The sequence below is a fragment of the Microcaecilia unicolor genome, chromosome 7 (assembly GCF_901765095.1).
Source record: "Microcaecilia unicolor chromosome 7, aMicUni1.1, whole genome shotgun sequence".
Lineage (NCBI taxonomy): Eukaryota > Metazoa > Chordata > Amphibia > Gymnophiona > Siphonopidae > Microcaecilia > Microcaecilia unicolor.
The window spans coordinates 283,738,810-283,760,459 of record NC_044037.1 but is presented as its reverse complement, the minus strand read 5'-3'; the positions used below and the strand labels follow the sequence as shown (position 1 = coordinate 283,760,459).

General features: G+C 42.8%; 1 protein-coding gene across 1 annotated transcript in view; it reads left to right on the top strand.

The window, feature by feature from the left end:
* Positions 1 to 21,650, top strand: part of PDIA5 (protein disulfide isomerase family A member 5) — a 289,623-nt gene that overhangs the window by 41,219 nt on the left and 226,754 nt on the right. The window contains exon 3 of the mRNA XM_030209219.1: positions 19,657 to 19,744. Within this exon, the coding sequence (XP_030065079.1) occupies positions 19,657 to 19,744 (88 nt within the window). The remainder of the gene's footprint in view (positions 1 to 19,656; positions 19,745 to 21,650) is intronic.

Genomic DNA, 21,650 nt, shown 5'->3' with positions numbered 1-21,650 from the left:
CCCAATCAAAGAACACATTGCCTTCAAATTCTGCACCCTGGTTCACAAAATCATCTACGGAGAAGCCCTGAGCTACATGTCAGACTTGATCGACTTACCAATTAGAAATACACCCGAATCAACACTATCTTATCTAAATCTGCACTACCCAAACTGCAAAGGACTTAAATACAAAACAATTTATGCATCTAGTTTTTCCTACATAAGCACACAACTGTGGAACGCATTACCAAAAGCCTTGAAAACTATGTACGACCACCTAAACTTCCAGAAATCACTAAAACCCAACCTGTTTAAAAAGGCATACCCTACCGACCCAACTTAAATGCCTAATCTCTGCAACACAACCAAACTAAAGCACGTAATGGACATAACACAACTCTTCCGTTCTCCGATTACCTAATGTGGCTGTGCCACATGAACTTGATCTTACCACAACATCACCCTGTATTTGTTCACACCGGAGCCTGCAAAGGCCTCTCCAGTACTATGTAAGCCACAATGAGCCTACAAATAGGTGGGACAATGTGGGATACTAATGTAACAAATGATTGCCTTGTCTACTTCTGATAGTTGTGAATGCTGTCAGTCTAGCCTTGGGCAGATTGAAGGACAGAGGTTGACCTCCAGAAATCATTACCCCCCTCTTATCTCACATATAGAAGTGCACAGAGTTTCTGTTGAGCTATTTGGCCTGCAGCTTTATGCCACCACCTTTATGATTAGAAAGAGCTACCATAGGAACAGAAATCCTTGATTTAGAAATGTGGCATTTGGAGTGCTTTATTAAACAGCCTTTTTTTTTTAATCCAGCTTCCCAAGTGACACTCAAGGCAGCTTACAGCATTATTAGAATTCAGATACAGGCTCCCAGGAGCGTGGTTGGTAGTGGAACATGCTCTAATCTAGGCTTACATGTTTTTTTTCTGGAGGTCATTTCTTACAAATCCTATCAACTTTACTGAGCAAACTTAAAACCAGACCAGTCAATGGAATCTATGTTCGCCTTTTGTCTTTCCCATAAACTGGTATACATTTGGGAAATATTTGGAGTTTTCTTGTGCTAAAATACACACTGTGTAGTAGCTGGACATAGTTAACACATCACACCCAAGGGTAAAGGCTTACCAAGTGAGGATAGCATGTGGAGCATGGCTCATGGAATGCTTTCTAGACCATTTGTGTGTGTGTGCCCTCCCCCTCATTGTGGTTTTATGTGTGTTTTTTGACCAGATCTTTAGGCAGCTCTTCTAGAGTGTAGATATTTCCCCTTTCTAGAAGACAGTATTGGCTTCCCTCATAGCTTCTACATTTCTGTAGCTTAAACATATTTTCCATAAAGTGCTTCTCCTCTCCTCCCCATTTTCTATCTATTGTGCCCCCCCAAAGAGAGAACCTGGCTATCATATGCCAATCATGGGACTCTTTGACCCATTTATAGTTGAGGGGGTCAATATTCATCCCAATGTAGTCGGCTGCCTCTAGAGGTCACTGCAGCCATATTTGGGAGGTGCTTGCAATGGGCAGGAGTGAGTGGGCATCACTCGTGTCCATTTCCCCCACTAGGCTACCAAGCAAATGGGCAGGTAATCCTGCTGACATTGAGGGTGGAGGGGCTTGCATTTCCCGGGGGGGGGGAGGGTTTCGTTCAGGGAGAGCGGGCATCAGAAGGGGGGGATCTTCAAAGGCATTCGAAGGAGGGAGGGGGATTTTGCTGTGCTTGTGGGGTGGGAGGGAGGATCAAGAGGGGGAGGGCAGATGTTTTAGGGAGGGGGTTGGTACAATATCAGGCAAGGGCCCGGAAGTTAACGGGCACTGGCAGATATTCAGACTGGTGCCCGGTTGACTTTACCGCAAAAAGATAGGACAAACTTTTTTTTTTATCCCCCCTGTCCTAACTGGGTAGGTTACTGTAACTGGCCACAAGCTAGCTGAGCGATATTCAGCAGGACTGTAAATGCTACTAAATTATCCTCTGTCTCAGACAGGCAATTTAAACAGCCAGGAGCCTCTCTTGGCTTTCTAAATAATTTTGAATTTCAGACATATCTGTATTTTTCTGCCATTAAGGCAAGATGTGCACAGTAACAAACCAGCTAACATATAATTAAATGGCTTCAAATATAAATACATATATAACAAGAACAAGGAATTGCTCAGCTTTTCAAACCCTTCCTAAACTGAAGGAGGTGAAACTCTCCAATATATTAATCTGACAGACCATTCCATCCTTCAACTGCTCTAATTCTAAAAATGTTTCTTTTCCATAGCCCCTTCCTCATTTAGATAGGGGGGGGGGGGAGATTGGTAAGCTCAGCTCAGGAGAGAGATCTGGGGGCGATGGTGTCCGAGGATTTCAAGGTGATGAAAGTAGAGTGTGGTAGCCGTGTTAGTCCACTCTTAAGGTTATCAATAGAAATCATGATTTCTATTGATAAGGTGATGAAATAACGCATCAAGGCGGTGGCTGTTGCCAGAAGAATGCTAGGCTGCATAGAGAAGGGTATAACCAGCAGCAGAAAGGAGGTGTTAATGTCCCTGTACAAGTTGTTGGTGAGGCCCCACTTGGAGGACTGCCTCCAGTTTTGAAGGCTGTATCTTGCTAAGGATGTAGAAAGACTTGAAGCGGTTCAGAGAAAAGCGACAAAAACGGTATTGGGTTTACACAGCAAGACCTATGAGGAGAGACTTGCTGACCTGAATGTGTATATCCTAGAGGACAGGAGAAACCCGGGTGATAGACGTTCAAATATTTGAAAGGTATACATTTGCAGACAGATGTTTTCCAGGGATGGGAAGGTGGTAGAATTGAGGTTGAAGGTAGAAAGAATGGGCCAAAGAAGCTTAGCTTAAAGATTGCGTAGCAACACCTCTAATTGGGAAGCGAAGCCAGTGCTGGGCAAGACTTCTAAAGTCTGTGCCTTGATTGTGGCTGAATAGTTTTGGATGGGCTGCGGTGGAGCTTTTCGGGGGCTTCGACAACTTCAGAAATTTAGAGCAAGTACAGAGCTGGGCAGACTTCTACGGTCTATGCCATGAAAATGGCAAGGACGAATCAAGATCAGGTATCCATATGAAGTGTCACATCACAAACTCATTACATATGGTATCTTGTTGGGCAGACTGGATGGACCATACAGGTCTTTTATCTGCCATCTACTATGTTTACATAAATAAATTCTTCTGTGAAGAGTGAAGTAGACGACTAGGTGTGTATTGTTATGGTCTCGGGTGGAACATTCTGAGGATTTTATCTGTTTAAAAACGTTACGATAAAACTATCAGTTTGGAAAAAAAAATCTGTCCTTTATGATCAGCCAGTACAGAGAAGGGGAGAGGCTCTGGTTGTTGTAGAAATTCTAGTTTAAAAACTGAGCTACTGTGTTTGCACCACCTTCAACCTCCTTAGTAAAGCCTAGTGGTTAGGGTGGTGGAGTTTGGTCCTGGGGAACTCAGTTCAATTCCCAATTCAGGCATAGGCAGCTCTTTGTGACTCTGGGCAAGTCACGTAACCCTCCATTGCCCCATGTACAAATAAGCACCTGTATACAATATGTAAGCCGCATTGAGCCTGCCATGAGTGGGAAAGCGCGAGGTGCAAATGTAACAAAAAAAAAAAATAGAACATTTTATTTATTTGTAGCATTTGTATCCCACATTTTCCCACCTATTTGCAGGCTCAATGTGGCTTACATTGTTCTGTAATGGTGATCACCAATTCCGGGATAGAGAAATACATAGTTAAGATAGAGATGACAGAATGGATTAGATAATCAGGTGAAAAGTTCCATTTTCGTGATGAGAAATAAACGGTATAAGATTATGATGGTGCAATGAGCTAATGGTCGCTCTGTTGCACCACTGTTCTGGAAGCCCCCCTCATATAAGTTAAGGTTCTCGTTTTCCTCACCACCTTCAATTTAGCATAAACTTGTTTTAGCACCTGAGCAATCTGTTTCTGGCCAATTCCTCTTCGTAAAATTAACTCCCAGCAGTGTTGGTCTGTGTCAAGTGGACCAATTCTAGAAATCTTCCCCACTCAAATCACCTTTATTAAACATTGTGTGTATGTTCTTGGAGGTCTCAAAACTACAGTCTCTAAAATTTTAGAACAAGATTCCTTCTAGTTGTAGAATTAGGATTATTAGAATATAACCAACTTTCACAATTATGTAATGCCGCACAATAAAAATGAAAAGCTTGTAGTCTCATTTTCTTTGAGCAACATTTAGCAACTTCAAATTCACCATCTGGGTACATTTTTTAGCCTGATTTTGAAAATTTAATTTTTGGAGCTCCATCTTTCAGCATTTTTCTTTAATTTGACTCAAAAGTAGGCTGAAAAATTTGCATAATATAAGCTCCCTCCGAGACAATAAGGTCAAATAAAATAAAAACTTGCTAGTTTGTTGGCAGGAACGTTGCTAACATAAGGCTAAAACTTGTTTGCATGCATATTTGCTGAGCTATGCTTAGCTGAAAATGTGTAATAAAATAAAATATATTGAATTTTGCCCTAACTTTAGGAGCAAATTTCCCAACAGGTGTTATGTCAGACCTCTTTCTTTCCAATCCTATTGAAAAGATATTTTTTTACTACTAGTATAATGGGTTTGTTTTTTGTTTTGTTTTTTTTTTTGAGACCAGAAAGATTGGTGGCTCAAAATTGGTCCAAAACAACCAAAATTATGTGAAATACATTTTAATATTTTGCAAAGTACAAAGTCCATCGAGCCCAGCATCCTGTCCACAACAGCGGCCAGTCCAGGTCAAGGGCACCTGGCAAGCTTCCCAAACGTACAAACATTCTATACATGTTCCTGGAATTGTGGATTTTTCCCCAAGTCCATTTAGTAGTGGTTTATGGACTTGTCCTTTAGGAAACAGTCTAACCCCTTTTTAAACTCTGCTAAGCTAACCACCTTCACCACGTTCTCTGGCAACGAATTCGAGTTTAATTATGCGCTGGGTGAAGAAATTACTTGACAAAACTGGTTAAAAATTTTCTGTTCTAGTTTTTAGCATTTTGAGGTGAATACAGCAGTGTTAAACTTTGCGGAGGCACAATACAATTTATTCATAGCACAATATATCAGCAAAGTTGGCAAAAAAAAAGTGGAACAATAGCCTCTTTTTATATAGATGTATTCATTTTAATATTTTGTTCACAGTAGACTGGTCGCTGAGTAACTGTATTGTGTTCCAAGTGTAGTTGCTTTAGGGACAGGAATAATTCCAATAATGAGCTGTTCAGGAACCCAACATATCTTTTCAACTTGGTCAGTGCAAGAAATACACAGCCCTGTGTGGATGCTTGAAACTGATTAATTCCACTCACTTATAAGAGTCCCTGTATTCAATCATATATACATATTTTTGTAGGACCATCAGAAGGTGGGCTTTCTCCTCGATTTACCATATGTATACAATACTAACATACGTTGGCTGCCGCACCACTTGTCCTCGATCCATATTTAACCTTTTGCTTGATTTTAAATGTCTTTATTTGTTACAGCTTCAGTATTCCTTATATAGTATGCAGTCTACTATAATAAAATTCACCCTCAATGTTCTGAGGACACCGACGTCAGTGAAGCCAAGCCCTGACTTCCTTCAAAAAGGTTCGAAGGTTAGTGGTGGTGAAGCCACCAAAATCGCTCTGGGCCCCGCCCTCGAGGGCAGAGCAATGGCAGAACAACGAAGGGGTGGGGGGGGGGGGAATCGCTCCAGGCCCCGCACTCGCGTCAAACGTCATGACAGGGGCGGAGCAATGGCAGAACAACAAAGGGGTTGGCCAGGGAGGGAGGGGGGTGTTGGCGACGAAAACCTTGCTAGCGCCTGTTTCATTTGCTCTGAAACGGGCCTCTTTTACTAGTATTCATATAATCTTAAATTCTTAATTTTAATTCAAAAAGGGGTACTTAGCTTCTGACTCATGCTTCAATGTCATTCAACATATTTGGTAACTGCTGATTACCAGCACACTTCTGACATATCACCACGTTTTGCCAGCCTGGCTGCGTCGGGGGAATCGGTAGTTTTTCATGTTCTCGGCACTTATCATGACCAACCATCATTGCAATATATTTATACATGATTGTATATAGGGACTCGTAAGTCAGTGGATTTTCGATTTGGAACTCTTTTGAATTTAGTTGACCACAATTGGTGTTGAAACTGATCAAGACATCACATTATTCTATTGAAGTTTCACATAAATCTTCAACACACCACTGATTCATATATACAAACAATATATTCCTTAGTGTTCCTCCGGACTGGCCCAGAATGTGACTGATGGGTTGTGCACGCCTTCCAGCAGGTGGAGACTGAGAAAAAACTGTGACTCTAGAGAGAGCCAATAAGAGCCCTTGGCAACAAGAGAGAGATCCAGTAATCTTTCTTGTGTTGCCTAGGGCTCTTATTGGCTCTCTAGAGTCAGTTTTTTCTCGGTCTCCACCTGCTGGAAGGCGTGCACAACCCATCAGTCACATTCTGGGCTGGTCCTAGGGGACTAAAGGAAAGCAAATTAGCAGGTAAGGTCTAATTTCTTTGTCCAGGTTGATTGGTTAACTGCATTCTTGGAATAGATGCTTGAGCTGTTTTGGTGGGAAACCATTGGTGGCAAATGATGTGGCATCATTTGAAACCCTTCTAACCCAAACTTCGTTTTCATCAAGTGGCTTGAATTGTTGATTTTGTTCTCTGGTGCCAGCTACAGTTTGTCGTTGTCCTGAACATTTCTTCCTGAGCTGGTCTTGCTTTTTCAATTTCCTCTTTACTAGAGAGAATATTTGATTCCATGTACATTCTGATCACAAAATTTGAACAGATTTATTTGTGTATTTGGTTTTCTGTAGGCTATTGAAGCAGGCATATTAGCCAACTGTTCTGTAGTGCCAGCTATTCCATCATGTGGTGGTTTTTCCATGGCTGGTGCCAAAGAAATTCCATTTTGCAGTGAGACCAAAATCCTTTTTAGTCTAGCACAGGCTTATGAAGCTCTTAAAATTATCTTGTACTGAGATCACTTGACACCTAGAATAGGAGCGGAGGCTGCCTGCTGAGCTCCTCTGTCTTCCCACTGATGAAGCCACAGTTTTGACCTATATCATACCAGAAGTGGGGGTTTTTTCCCTGTTTTGGTTCTTCCTATTGGTCTGTCTGGCTGTGGATTTGAAGTCTTAGTCATTGAGATGACTGACTGCCTCAAGTCAGGCAGAAAGGAGTATTGACTAAAATGGCAGCCATATCTTTTCCACAGAGTCCTTCAGTAAACACCATATGGACTTCTGAAATTGTATCTGAGGTGCAGGCTACGGTGGAGGTGGCGTTGGATGCTAAGTTACAACAGCTTCACAATAGAACGGAGGCTGCACATGAGCGTTTGGATAATCTTGACATAGAATTGGATTCACAGCAGCATCAGGTTGGAGTATTGGAATCCCAGGCCCAAAGTTGTTAAGAAGTGGAGCAATTGTTGTATTTTGACAATGGAACATAAACCTGATTTTGGAGGAAGAGCACTACGCAATATTTTCTCGTGGGTCTAGCTGAAACTGAGTGATGTAGATCTTCTGCGTGTATTAGAGTTGGATTCCACAATCTTTATCCTTGGGCACTCTGGAGGTACCTTTTTAAGATTGAGTGGGCTCGTCGAGTGGGTTCAAGGAATACTGCTACTACTCATTGTTGTGATCCTCCGTGTTTGTCATTGTGCTTATAACCGTGCAAAACTTCAGGCATTATGCCATGGGAAGTTTGCAATATGATGATCATAAAGTACTTCGTTTCCAAGACTACACTACCAGAATGCATGCCCAGCATAAAGCTTTTGCTCCTCTTCGCACTCAATTGTACAAACAAAGATTTCCAGCACATTACTTTATTCTACATCTTTGGATTACTTATGGGGGTCAAACTCATCTATTTTATTTTTTCAGTGGAGGCAGCTCAATCTCTTCTCCACACTATCCCAGCTACGGTTGGCTCTTAGCTAGCTGCGTCCCCTAATGTCGGACATACTGTTAATTTTGTTGCTTGGTTTGTGTTTGACCCTTGGACCTTTGTCTTTGGGACCTTGGGTTGTGATTTGTTTCATCCCTTATGGAGGATGGACTGACAATTCTTTTTTTTTTTTTCCCCCGCACTTCTAGCGTATTCCTTCGTTTGGACCTATTGCTGCAATTCTGCATTTTTATTTTTTTAATTTCACTGTACTTAGTGGTGTTGAGTGAGGGTGGTTTTGAGCAGGTGAAGTGCACGTGATCTCATGTAGAATAGGATGTTAGGATTGTGGGGTGGGGGAGAAAATGTAACACTTTTTGATGTTTTCTAGTCTTTGATTTTGCTTTTGTACTTTTGAGAGCAATAATGTACTTTTGTACCTTTTTTGTGTTGCTTTCATCATTAATAAACAGATTTAAAAACAAAAATTCTCTTGTACTGTGCAGCAGATCGCTCATTAAAATAGTGAATGTGCCTTCCATTTGGGAAAAGTCTATAACATCAAAGCAGTGGAACTATATTGATTGGCATTGCAGCACACACTCAATAGCATTGTTAAAACATTTATTCTGATATAAAGAAGCACCTAAAAAAAAAATTAGGTGTCAGAGTATCGCATCAGAACTTTTTTTTTTACCATCAGACAGCTTGTTTGATTCACAACAACTTCAAGGCACCATAACAAGCATCCAACTCTATATGGACTGGCATTATTGTTTAATTGAGCTGATTCATCCTACAGGCTTCCAACAGGAATGAAAAATTTGGCATCGACTCTTTATCTTCTATTTGGCTATGATTATGTTGCACATTGCAAAATGTTGCATGCAAATGCCAGATGACGTGGAATTAAATGCTTTTGAGATATAAAACGCCTTGGTCCCAGAGTGGTGAAAAATTAGATTCTAGCAGTAAAAATAGTCCTCGTTTCAGTGGTGCTAAAAGGAGAAAAAAAATCTGGTCTTGTGTCCAAGATTTGATCTCTATGGAGTGGGGGATTCCTGATGCAGGGCTGAAGGTGGGGAGAGCCATAGCTCAACTGTACCCTTTTGTGCCCGAGGAAAGGAAGTTTTCATCTTCCCAGGGTGGATTTGCTGGTCACAGTGGTAATGAAAGACTGCATTGCCTGTGGAAGGAGGTATTGCTTTGAAGAATCTTCAGGACAGGAAAAATGAAAGTACTCAAAGCAGTCATTTGAAGTGTCTTCACTAGGTCTTAAAGTGACTGTTTTTTGCAGCTCCTTTGTATCAGGAGCATGCTTGAAGTGGCACTGGTAGTCCTTGGCTCAGGACGGCATTGCTGGCGCACAGATGGAGGCTGGTCTTGCTTATATCTAGCTGATGTCATTTATGATATGCTCCACATCTTTGCCCAAATGTCCTTGGCTGTGATTGCAAGTGAATAGCTTTGGTTGAGACATTGGGCTGCGGGCGTGGCCTCCCAAGTTCCAAATGAATTCAGGAAATCAGACAGATTGTCCTGTTTGATAAGCAGAGGCAGGGTCTGGCCTCCTCTAAGCCCACGATTGCAAGATGGTTGAAATGCTACAGATTCAGCCTACTTTTTGGCTGAATCTGTAGCTGCAGTCTTCTGTGCAAACTCTCTCTACAAGACGTACGGCTGCTTCGTGGGCAGAGAAGCAACTGGTTTCACTGCCTGAGATTTGTAGTTCTACAACTTGGTCCTCTGTGCATACCTTTTGTCGGACATTATCGAAGGGATATGGCAGCCTGCTTGGAAGTGAGTTTTGGTGTGGCAGTGCAAGGTGCCCTCTCAGTATGGTAATTCCTTTTGGACATCCCACAAGTTCTGGAATAGTAACACTATAGAAGGAGAAACTGTCTTGCCTGATTTTCTTTCCATTAATCCTTTACGCTGTTCCAGAAGCCCACCTGGTCTTTCAGCTGTTGGAACCAGAATACATGAAGTTAATTTATATCTGCTTCTTGCCCTCTTTCTCAATATCTCCGCTCTCTCTTTCACTAAGGAAGTTTGAAAAGAGGATAAATGGACCTCTTTGGCTGTTTTTCAAAGTGTTCAGAGTGTTGAAAGTGTTGATGTGCTTTACATATTTATATTTCAAGGTTGTTTTGTTTGATTTCCTTTTCCACACTGTCTACCTAAATCCTGAAGAGCTGTGGTGCCTATATGGGGATTTTCTATTTCCACTTGCTGGTCAATGGGCATAACTCATAAGTTCTGGAAAAGAGTGCAGGACTAACGGAAAGAAAATGATCTCAGAAACAAAAAAAGAGGAAGGTCGTATGGTCTAACCAGTCTTCCCATCTGTATCATTTGTTCTCTTCCTTTACCCCTAAGAGGTCCCACTTGCCTGTTCCATGCTTTTCTTGAATTCAGATGCAGTCCTAGTCTCTACCACTTTCACAAGGAGGTCGTTCTACACATCCACCACCCTTTCTGTAAAGAAGTGTTTCCTTAGATTACTTTTGAGTCTACCCCCCTTCAACTTCCATCTTATGCCATCTCGTTCTAGAGCTTACTTTCAGTTGAAAGAGACCTGCCTCACCTGCTTTTATGCTGTGGAGATGTCAAACATCTCAATCACATCTCCTCTTGTTTTTCTTCCAAGGTATACATATTGAGGTCTGTCTGTCTCCCTTCTTTTGACATAATTTCTCCTTGCTGCTGAGACCCATCACCACATAAAAGCAACACTAATTGGATATCAGCATATGCATAGAATGAAAGCCCCAAATTCCTGACTAGTATACCAAGTAAGGACATAAAAATGTTAAAGAACAATTGTGATAGAGACCAAGCCCAGAGGAACACCCAATTTTAAAGGTTTAACTCACTGACCATTCCCTGTTTAAAACCTGACTTATAGCTTTTCCTATTCAAAAAGGAGTTTAAGCTAAGCCAAGCCATTGAGTCGCAGATCAACCAGCTATTGATTCACAGGATCTCTGAATCAACTGTCAAGCACTGCACTAAGTTCAGAGGGGATTAGCAGTAATAACATTTCATACAACAGAGCGACTATCAAGCTCTGTTCCAGACTATTTCCTAAAACTTGCCGAACCATGATCTAACAGATCATACTGTTCTAGAATACTGCTACTCTGGCCACAACGTCCTTCATCAATTTCACTATTATAGGCAGATTCAAAATTGGTGTAAAGTTCACACACATCTTTACTCCCTTCATCCAGGTCAAAAGATATAATACATTTGTGTGCATTAAATCTGTGGCAACAAGTTGTTTTGGCACCATGAATTTTCATTTGCAACTATTCATGAATTTTTGTCTATATCCCCCTCCCCTCAACATACCCAGCTTGTTCATTTCAGCAGCGCTCCTGGGCCAGCACTTGGGTACTAGGGCTCCTTCCATTCTGGGTTTTAACTGCTGTGCTTTGCAAATTGTCCTTGATCTAATTGGCTAATTCAGCAGCAAATTATTTTTACACTTAAGTTGTCATTCAGTGCAGGCTATCCCATTGCTTAGTTTTTTTTATCCTCTTCCTGTTAAGGGATCTGCTGTGTATATTTCACCCCCATCTTGAATTCCATCATTTTGTCTCCACCTATAGTCTATTCCAAGTATCCACTATTTTCCTGCAGGTGGTTTTGGCAAAAGCAGACACTCTTATCGTGCCCCTTGGTTCTGATGATACTGGGGGAGGGGGCTGAATAGGTGCAGTGCTTTACTAAAGTTTTGGTGGGCTGGCACAGTATTTTTCAGAGTATTGGACTCGTGAGGCAGGTGTTTAGCTGCCATATGGCTTATTGGGTCATCATTCAGTTGACATAGTCAAGAGATTGTACATCTGGAATTGAAATCAGTTTAATGGACCTCTGCAGTTGATGTTCTTTTCCAGGTTTTCACTGCACCGTTATTTCTTCTATTTGTGGACACATTTCTTTTTTTTTTTCATCTATTGGAAACTGCTGGTTCTCCTTAAGCACACTCCCTCACAGGCAGGGGTGTGCTGGTAAATTTTTAACAGGCTCTTTCTCCGGACGTAGCCAGCACTGCAGTTGGAAGGGCCAGGGGTGGCTGGGTGGAGGGGGGGGGAGCAACACTTGCCTCTCTCTCCTCCCTCCCTTCGTATGGGCACGCTAGGCATACCTTTGCTGGCAACCAATAAATGGACTGCCACCACTCCCACGTCTTGCTCTGAGCAGCATGCTGGAACTTCTCACACATGCTGGAGAAGTCCCAGCCTGCTGTTCAGAGCTGGAAACAAGGAGCGGGGAGCAGCAGCAGTCTATTTACTTGGCTGGCAGGGCTCAGCATCCCCACCAGGAAAGTAAAAGAATTCAGCAGGGGGCCCAAGCCCACATTTTGGGAGCCAGTTGTTAAAGTAGCCATGGAGGGCCCTACTTTAACTGGCTCCCAAAATTCTTAAAAACTTAACAACCGGCTCTTGCGAGCCTGTGAGAGCCTGCTCCAGCACACCACTGCTCACAGGTTTATATTAAACGACCTAGCTCTAGAGCAGTGTTTCCCAAGTCCAGTACTGGAGAACCCCTTGCCAGTCAGGTTTTCAGGATATACACAATATGCATGAACTTGCTTTGCATACACTGCCTGTATTTATTATATGCAAATCTTTCATGTATATTCACTGGACTGGCAAGGGGTACTCCAGGACCAGACTTGGGGAAACACTGCAACAGGGGAGGACATGATAAAAACCCCAAAGCAGAGACAAGCCAGAAAGGCCCAGGGAAGACCAGAAGAGCCCTCCAGCATACACTTTCACAACAGAAGACTAGCTAAGGTAGCAAAGATTTTCCTTGGAGCTTTGAGATTGCTGACTCTTTTGGCCAGGCCTCTGTTTAGTACTGAATTTAAGCTGATGCACACTGATTGTGGGGCCTGGCAGAAGCCAGTCCCTTGTGGAAATATTAACTGACTTGCAAGAGGTTTTATTTTTCACTGTTAAGCTACCACATCCATCTATGAAGAGACAAGGCTTCAGCATATATAGTTTGAACACGTGAAAAGTGAAATAACTTTTATTTATATTGGTGTTTGGCTGCATCTTTGGAGGCTCCCCCACCCAACCCTTACTCTGGCTATCGCATAGTAACATAGTACATGACTGCAGAAAGACCTGAACGGTCCATCCAGTCTGGCCAACAAGATAAACTCATATGTGCTACTTTTTGAGTATCTGCCATTTTCAGGGCACAGACAGTAGAAGTTTGCCCAGCACTAGCCCTGCCACCCAATCTCGGCTAAGCTTCTGAGGATCCATTCCTTCTGAACAGGATTCCTTTGTTTATCCCATGCATGTTTGAATTCCGTTACCGTTTTCATCTCCACCACCTCCTGCGGGAGGGCATTCCAAGTATCCACCACGCTCCGTGAAATAATAGTTCCTGACATTTTTCGAGTCTGCCCCCCTTCAATCTCATTTCATGTCCTCTCGTTCTACCGCCTTCCCATCTCCGGAAAAGGTTCGTTTGCGAATTACCTTTCAAATATTTGAACGTCTATCATATCACCCCTGTTTCTCCTTTCCTCCAGGGTATACATGTTCAGGTCAGCATACATCTTGTAACGCAAATGCCATACCATTCTTGTAGCTTTTCTTTGCACTGCTAACGATTTATACAGGGGCATTAAAATCTTTTCTTCTGCTGGTCACCTCTCTATACAGCCTAGCAACCTTCTAGTTAACGTCCACTGCCTTGTCACACTGTTTCGTCGCCTTCAGATCCTCAGATACTATCACCCAAGATACCTCTCCCCGTCCATACATATCAGACTCTCACCGCCTAACACATACGTCGCCCGTGGATTTCTGCTCCCTAAGTGCATCATTTTGCATTTCTTCGCATTGAATTTTAATTGCCAAACCTTAGACCATTCTTCTAGCTTCCTCAGATCCTTTTTCATGTTTTACACTCCCTCCAGGGTGTCCATTCTGTTACAGATCTTAGTATCATCTGCAAATAGGCAAACTTTACCTTCTAACCCTTTGGCAATGTCACTCACAAATATATCGAACAGAATCGGCACCAGCACCGATCCCTGAGGCACTCCACTACTCACCTTTCCCTCATCCGAGCGAATTCCATTAACCACCACCCTCGGGCGTCTGTCCGTCAACCAGTTCCTAATCCAGTTCACCACGTCGGGTCCTATCTTCAGCTTGTCAAGTTTAATCAAGAATCTTCTGTGGGGAACCGTGTCAAAAGCTTTGCTGAAATCTAAGTAGATTACATCTATAGCAGTGATTCAGTTCTCCAGTCACCCAGTCAAAGAATTCAATGAGATTCGTTTGGCACAATTTACCTTTGGCAAAACCATGTTGTCTCGGATCTTGCAACTTATTGAATTCCAGGAAATTCAATATCCTTTTCCTTCAGCATCGCTTCCATTACTTTTCCAATAACAGAAGTGAGGCTTACCGGCCTATAGTTTCCAGCTTCTTCCCTATCACCATTTTTGTGAAGAAGGGACTACGTCCGTCATTCTCCAATCCCACAGAACCTCTCCCATCTCCAAGGATTTATTAATCAAATCTTTAATAGTACCCGCCAGAACCTCTCTGAGCTCCTTCATTATCCTGGGGTGGATCCCGTCTGGTCCCATGGCTTTGTCCACCTTTAGCTTTTCAAGTTGTTCATACACACTTTCTTCAGTGAACGGTGCTCTATCCACTCCATTCTCATTTGTGCTTTTGCCAGTCAATCGTGGTCCTTCTCCAGGATTTTCTTCTGTGAAAACAGAACAAAAGTATCTCTTTAGCAAATTTGCTTTTTCCTCATTATCTACATAGCGGTTCGCAGCATCTTTCAGTCTCACAATTCCCTTTTTAGTTTTCCTCCTTTCATTAATATACCTGAAGAAATTTTTGTCACCCGTCCTTACCTTTCTAGCCATTTGTTCTTCTGCTTTCGCCAGACGTATCTCTTTTGGCTTCTTTCAGTTTCATCCAGTATTCCTTGCCGTGTTCTTCTTTGAGGTTTTTTTTTTTGTATTTCAGGAACGCCAACTCTTTAGCCTTTATTTTTTCAGCCACTTGCTTGGAGAACCATATTGGTTTCCATATTCTCTTGCTTTTATTTACTTTCTTTACATAAATGTGGCCATATTTATAGCTTCTTTCAGCCTGGACCACTGTCCTTCCACTTCTCGTTTGCCTTCCCAGCCCATCAGCTCCTTCCTCAGGTATTCCCCCATTTTACTAAAGTCAGCATGCTTGAAATCTAGGAGTTTTGAGTGGCCGCCCTTCACTTCAGCTGTCATATCAAACCAAACTGATGGTCACTGCTGCCCAGGTTGGGTACCCACTCGGATATTTGACACACTATCCCCATTTGTGAGCTCCAGATCCAACATCGCTTACTCCCTCGTGGGTTTAGTCACCATTTGTCTGAGCAGAGCACCTTGAAAAGCATCCACGATCTCTCTACTTTCCGATTCTGCAGATGGAACCTTCCAATCTACATCCGGCAGATTGAAATTTCCCAGCAACAGCACCTCTCTTTCTCTTTCCCAACTTTTGAATATCTGCGATCAGATCTTATAAGTCTAGTGAGTCAGCCAAGTGCTGTATCAAGAAAAGTTCTCCATATATGACCAGAAGTGGTACAGTCTGATGAGAGAATTTTCAGTTGATTTAACTTTCAAATTCCCCTAGAATATAACTTTTCTTTAGTAAATAAATCTAAATATTCCCAATAGCAGTTTCATCAATATAACCTGCAACTTTATATAACCACAATACAGATTCACAAAGTTAGAATGCTACAGGACCAGAAGCAGTTAGAAAAGCCTATCCTCTATCAGAGCTAGGCAGGAAGGAAAGGGGGTTCTTGCTGGGCAGCATCTGTTACACAGTGCAGGTTACCCTGTGATTTTTAGGATAAGCACAACATTTCACAGCTGTTTTGAGTTCAGGTGTTCTAGTCTCTTGCCCTCTTCATCCTAGTCCTTTTTGAATTTCAGCATTGGTTTTGCCTCCACTACCTCCTTTGGGAGGGCACTCCAGGCATCCACCACGCTTTCTGTTAACAATTCCTGAGGTTACTTTTGATTCTTCTACCTCCTTGTAGCCTCGTATTGCCAGATACTGTATGTTGTCCTGTACCTGTTATTTGTATAAATATACGCAATTGTAAAATCCACTTAAGAGAGCTACTGGTTTGCTGTTAATGTATTTACTGTTTATATAAAAACTAGTAAAAAAAAAAAAAAAAAAACCCCCGTTTCTGATGCAAATGAAACGGGGGCTAGCAAGGTTTTCTTCAGAGTGTGCATGTGGGAGCATGTGTGTCCCTGCCCTCTGCCCTCTCTCCTTCCCCCTCCCCCTCCCCCCTCCGAGTCCAGTCCTTCAGTGTTGTTTCCTGCTGTTCTGTGTTTTTGTTACAGAGAGAGTGAGGGCATCTCTCTCCCCTCCCCCCTCTGAGTCCTTCACTGTTTCCTGGGATTTTCAGCTGTGCTGTTTTCTTTCACTCATGGGGAAACCGGATATCTCTGGCGCTTCACACTTCGGGCTGGAGGCTTCAGTGGTGCCTTTTATATTATAGACTAGCCGTTAAGCCCGTTAAAACGGGCAAGTATTGGTATGCTCTATTTTGATGTATAACTCACTCCCTCCCTCCCAGCTCTAAGGCCCGATTCCCTCCCAGCTCCAAGGGCCCCCCCTCCGTCCCAGCCAGCTGCAAGGCCCCCCTCTGTACATCCCTCCCAGCTCCAAGGCCCCCTACTTCTGACCTCCCATGTCCAGCATCCTCCCTCCTTCCCTGCCAGCTTCAAGGCCCCCAGTCTCTCCCTCCCTCCTAGCTCCAAGGCCCCCCGTCCAAGCCAGCTCCAAGGCCCCCCTCCGTCCCTCCCCTCCCTCGCAGCTCCAAGGCCCCCCTCCTCCTTCTGAGCATTTCTCCTGCCTTCCCCTCCCCCCCGAGGTCGCCACCGGCCCGATTCCCAGCCAGCTGCAAGGCCCCCCTCTGTACATCCCTCCCAGCTCCAAGGCCCCCCTACTTCTGACCTCCCATGTCCAGCATCCTCCCTCCTTCCCTGCTCCAAGCCAGCTCCAAGGCCCCCCTCCTTAGCATTTCTCCTGCCTCCCCTCCCCCTCGAGGTCGCCGCTACCGCCCCCTCCACCCAGGCCCTCTGTTCTACATTTAACTTACAGCACCGAAACCGCAGGCAGATTAGCTCCATCGGCCTTCCTTCTCTGCCTGTGTCCCGCCCTCGTGTGACGTAACGTCAGCGAGGATGGGGGACACAGGCTGGGAAGGAAGGCCGACGGGAGCTGATCTGCCTGCGGTTTTGGCGCTGTAAGTTAAATGTAGAAGAGAGGGCCTGGCCTGGTGGACGGGGTTGACTGTGACCTTGGGGGGGGGGGGGGCGGCGGCTGTGACCTTGGGGGGGCGTGGCAGCGGCGACCTCCGGGGGGGGGGGGGAGCGGTAGCATTAGCGGCAGCGTTGACGTCCATGTGGCAGTGACTGCACTCCTCCTCAGCGCAGAGTTTCCCTCTGTTCCGTCATCACGTCTTGACGTGGGGGCGGGACAGAGAGGAAAGTCTCTACTGCGCATTTGCAGGTGAGTCGGTCACTTGCCATTTATATGTTTGATAGTATGATCTGCAGCTATCCACAGTTCTACCACTCAATTAAAAAACCTTAAATAGAATTTGCCTTTAATAGAAATGTTTAAAAATGTTAATGATCTAAAAAAAAGAATCTTAATTCTTAAGGTCAGATTTATCTCTAGAAAATTTTTTTTTTTTTGTAACGTGTTCTGCTCTTGAAGTCATTGTTCTGAATATTTATACTTGTCCATGTGTCACAGTAGGATATTCAGATTATGAAAATTATTTTCTTTAAGGTTGTAGATCAGAATGTGTAATGCTGCTATCATGTCATGTTCCTGCAATGTCTTTCCTGTGTCTCAGTGGAGGGATGTTGCCCTCTTCTTTGCCAACTTGACATAGTTGTCTGATTATAACAAGGTTAGGTTTTAACATTTTTTTTAAGTTGAAGTGCCATATTTCATCTTATAATTCGTTCTGCAGGGTTAAAACAATTCATAATTGTAACTATAAATTTGACACGTTATTAGCTTTGGCAATCTCAACTATTAAAAACAATTGGAAAAACAAACCATAAATTGGCTTCTTTTTGCTTTTGGTGGGCTACTGTATGTATGATTCTTAAATATGAAACAAAATCTTAGCAGAACGTAACAATTCTATGCATTTCTTCCATAAAACATGGGACCAAGTAGCCACATTTTGTCAAAATTAAGATTAAGAACTTGTTATATGAAAGTTTGGGGTTTTTTTTTGTTTTTTTGTTATATTTGTACCCCACACTTTCCCACTCGTGGCAGGCTCAATGTGGCTTACATGGAGCAATGGAGGGTTAAGTGACTTGCCCAGAGTCACAAGGAGCTGCCTGTGCCTGAAGTGGGAATCGAACTCAGTTCGTCAGTTCCCCAGGACCAAAGTCCACCACCCTAACCACTAGGCTTTACTAAGGAGGCTGAAGGTGGTGCAAACACAGTAGCTCAGTTTTTAACTAGAATTTCTACAACAACCAGAGCTTCTCCCCTTCTCTGTACTGGCTGATCATAAAGGACAGATTTTTTTTCCAAACTGATGGTTTTATCGTAACGTTTTTAAACAGATAAAATCCTCAGAATGTTCCACCCGAGACCATAATACACACCTAGTCGTCTACTTCACTTCACAGAAGAATTTTATATAAACATAGTAGATGATGGCAGATAAAAGACCTGTATGGTCCATCCAGTCTGCCCAACAATATACCATACGTAATGAGTTTGTGATGCGATACTTCATATGGATACCTGATCTTGATTTGTCCTTGCCATTTTCATGGCATAGACCATAGAAGTATGCCTAGCTCTGTCCTTTTTTCTGAAGTTGTCGAAGCCCCTGAAAAGCTCCACTGCAGCCCATCCAAAACTATTCAGCCACAATCAGGGCACAGACTTTAGAAGTCTTGCCCAGCACTGACTTTGCTTCCCAATTAGAGGTGTTGCTACGCAATCTTTAAGCTAAGCTTCTTTGGCCCATTCTTTCTACCTTCAACCTCAATTCATGACCTCTAGTTCTACCACCTTCCCATCCCTGGAAAACATCTGTCTGCAAATGTATACCTTTCAAATATTTGAACGTCTGTATCACCCTGGTTTCTCCTTTCCTCTAGGGTATACACATTCAGGTCAAGTCTCTCCTCATAGGTCTTGCTGTGTAAACCCAATACCATTTTTGTCGCTTTTCTCTGAACCGCTTCCCTGTTGATACATGTATTTATATTTTGAAGCCATTTAATTGTGTTAGCTGGTTTGTTACTGTGCACATCTTGCCTGTGCCTGAAGTGGGAATCGAACTCAGTTCCTCAGGACCAAAGTCCACCACCCTAACCACTAGGCCACTCCTCCACCTTGTTCCTTTTGCCTGATTTATTTTTATAAGTGAACTTGTATAACTTATTTCTAAATGTTTTTGAAATGGTACTACATACTTAGTGATATTGCAATGTATGGAACTTCCTGTATATCCTGTCTGCGTTTGGTTTTTCTATGCTTGTATACTTTGTATACTTGATTATATTTTCTGAAAATGTAATAAATGCATTTGAACTAAAAAATAAAACCTAACCTTATGTATATATTTTAATTTTTTTTTTTTTTTTAGCTGCTGTGGCTGAACACCAGCTGAAGTTGTTGTCTGATGTGGCCGAGGTGGTGAAAGGCAGAAGCACTGTATCCTGGGTAGACTGTGGGTATGTAAATCTTTATTGCTGTTCCCCCCCCCCCCCCCCCCCCCTCTTGTTTAAATGTTTCTTTTGACTTTCCCATTCTTTTTCTCAGTTTCATTTGCTATCTCCGTGTATAGCAGCATGTTGATTTGTGGTTTGTTTTTACTTTTTAGGGCTCTTCTGCTAGGTACTGTTCAAAGAACTTCAAAATTTCAAACTAAAAAAATCTTAACTCCACATTTCCCAGAATATCAAAACAAAAGGGAAGCATATTGGGCTAGATTCTATATATCATGCCTAAAAAAAAAAATTAGGCATGGTTCATAGAATATGCCCAGCGCCTGTCTGCTTGACTAAATGTAGTCTCAGCCAAGTAAAACTTGGTGTAAATGCCAACGCTTAAATTGGGCACGGATTGCGTGTATTCTATAACATGCATAGTTTTTAGGAATGCTCATGACCTACTCTTCCAAGCCCATGGCCATGCACCTTAGAATTTATGCACATTACATTATAGAATACACTTAGTGCAGATTAGTTCTAATTAGTGTCACTTGTTAATTGGCAATTATCAGCACAGATCAGCTTGTTAGCTAATATGTGCTAAAATCCAGAATACGCCCAGAATTGCATGCACAACTTAACTCGCACTGTAAAGTGTCTGGGGGATTGTGCTTGCCAATTCACAGCCCAATGGGGCTGGTTCTGAGGAGCTGTGTATGTCCATGTCTCTGATGGCTTCCAAGGCCTGTTCAGATTTAATGAAGCCTGTTCTGGCCTTTTTCTTAAAATAAGGCTCTTTAACTCAAACAGGATGCTAGGAATTAGGAGAAGGATGCAAAATAAGACCAAAAATATGCCTGTGTGTCTCGCCATGGTGCGACCTCACCTTGAGCATGTCGTTCAGTTCTGGTTGCCATATTTCAAAAAAAGATATAGCAGAATTAGAAAATATTCAAAGAAGAGCAGCCAAAATGATAGAGGGGATGGAACTCCTCCCATATAAGGAAAAGCTAAAGAGGTTCTCTCTTCAGCTTGGAAAAGAAACTGCTGGGGGGGGGGGGGGTATGATTTGAGGTCTACAAAATCCTGAGTGGTGTGGAGTGAGTGGAGGTGAATCGATTTCTCACTCATTCAAAAAGTACAAAGACCAGGGAACACTCAATGAAATTGCATGGAAATAACTTTAAAACAAGAGGAAATGTTTTTGCTTAATAGTTAAGCTCTGGAACTCGTCAGATGATGTGATAATGGCGGTTAGCATATCTATTTAAAAAAAGGTTTGGACAAGTTTCTGGGGGAAAGGTTCATAGTCTGTTAAGATGGACATGGGGGAAGCCATTGATTGGTAACATGGAATGGTGCTACTAATTGGATTTCTGACAGGTACTTGTGACCTGTATTGGTCACTGCTGGAAGCAGGATTAAAAACATGGAGCTGAGATAAGAATACATACCCCCTAGGTGTAAAACTGAAATATTACCTATGTGATAAAATAAGAAACAAAACTTATCGGGGAAATCTCCTCCTACAGTTACTTCTACTACTACTACTACTACTACTACTATTAGCATTTCTATAGCACTACAAGGCATACGCAGCACTGCACAAACATAGAAGAAAGATAGTCCCTGCTCAAAGAGCTTACAATCTAATAGACAAAAAATAAAGTAAGCAAATCAATTAATGTGAACGGGAAGGAAGAGAGGAGGGTAGGTGGAGGCGAGTGGTTACGAGTCAAAAGCAATGTTAAAGAGGTGGGCTTTCAGTCTAGATTTAAAGGTGGCCAAGGATGGGGCAAGACGTAGGGGCTCAGGAAGTTTATTCCAGGCGTAGGGTGCAGCGAGACAGAAGGCGCGAAGTCTGGAGTTGGCAGTAGTGGTGAAGGGAACAGATAAGGATTTATCCATGGAGCGGAGTGCACGGGAA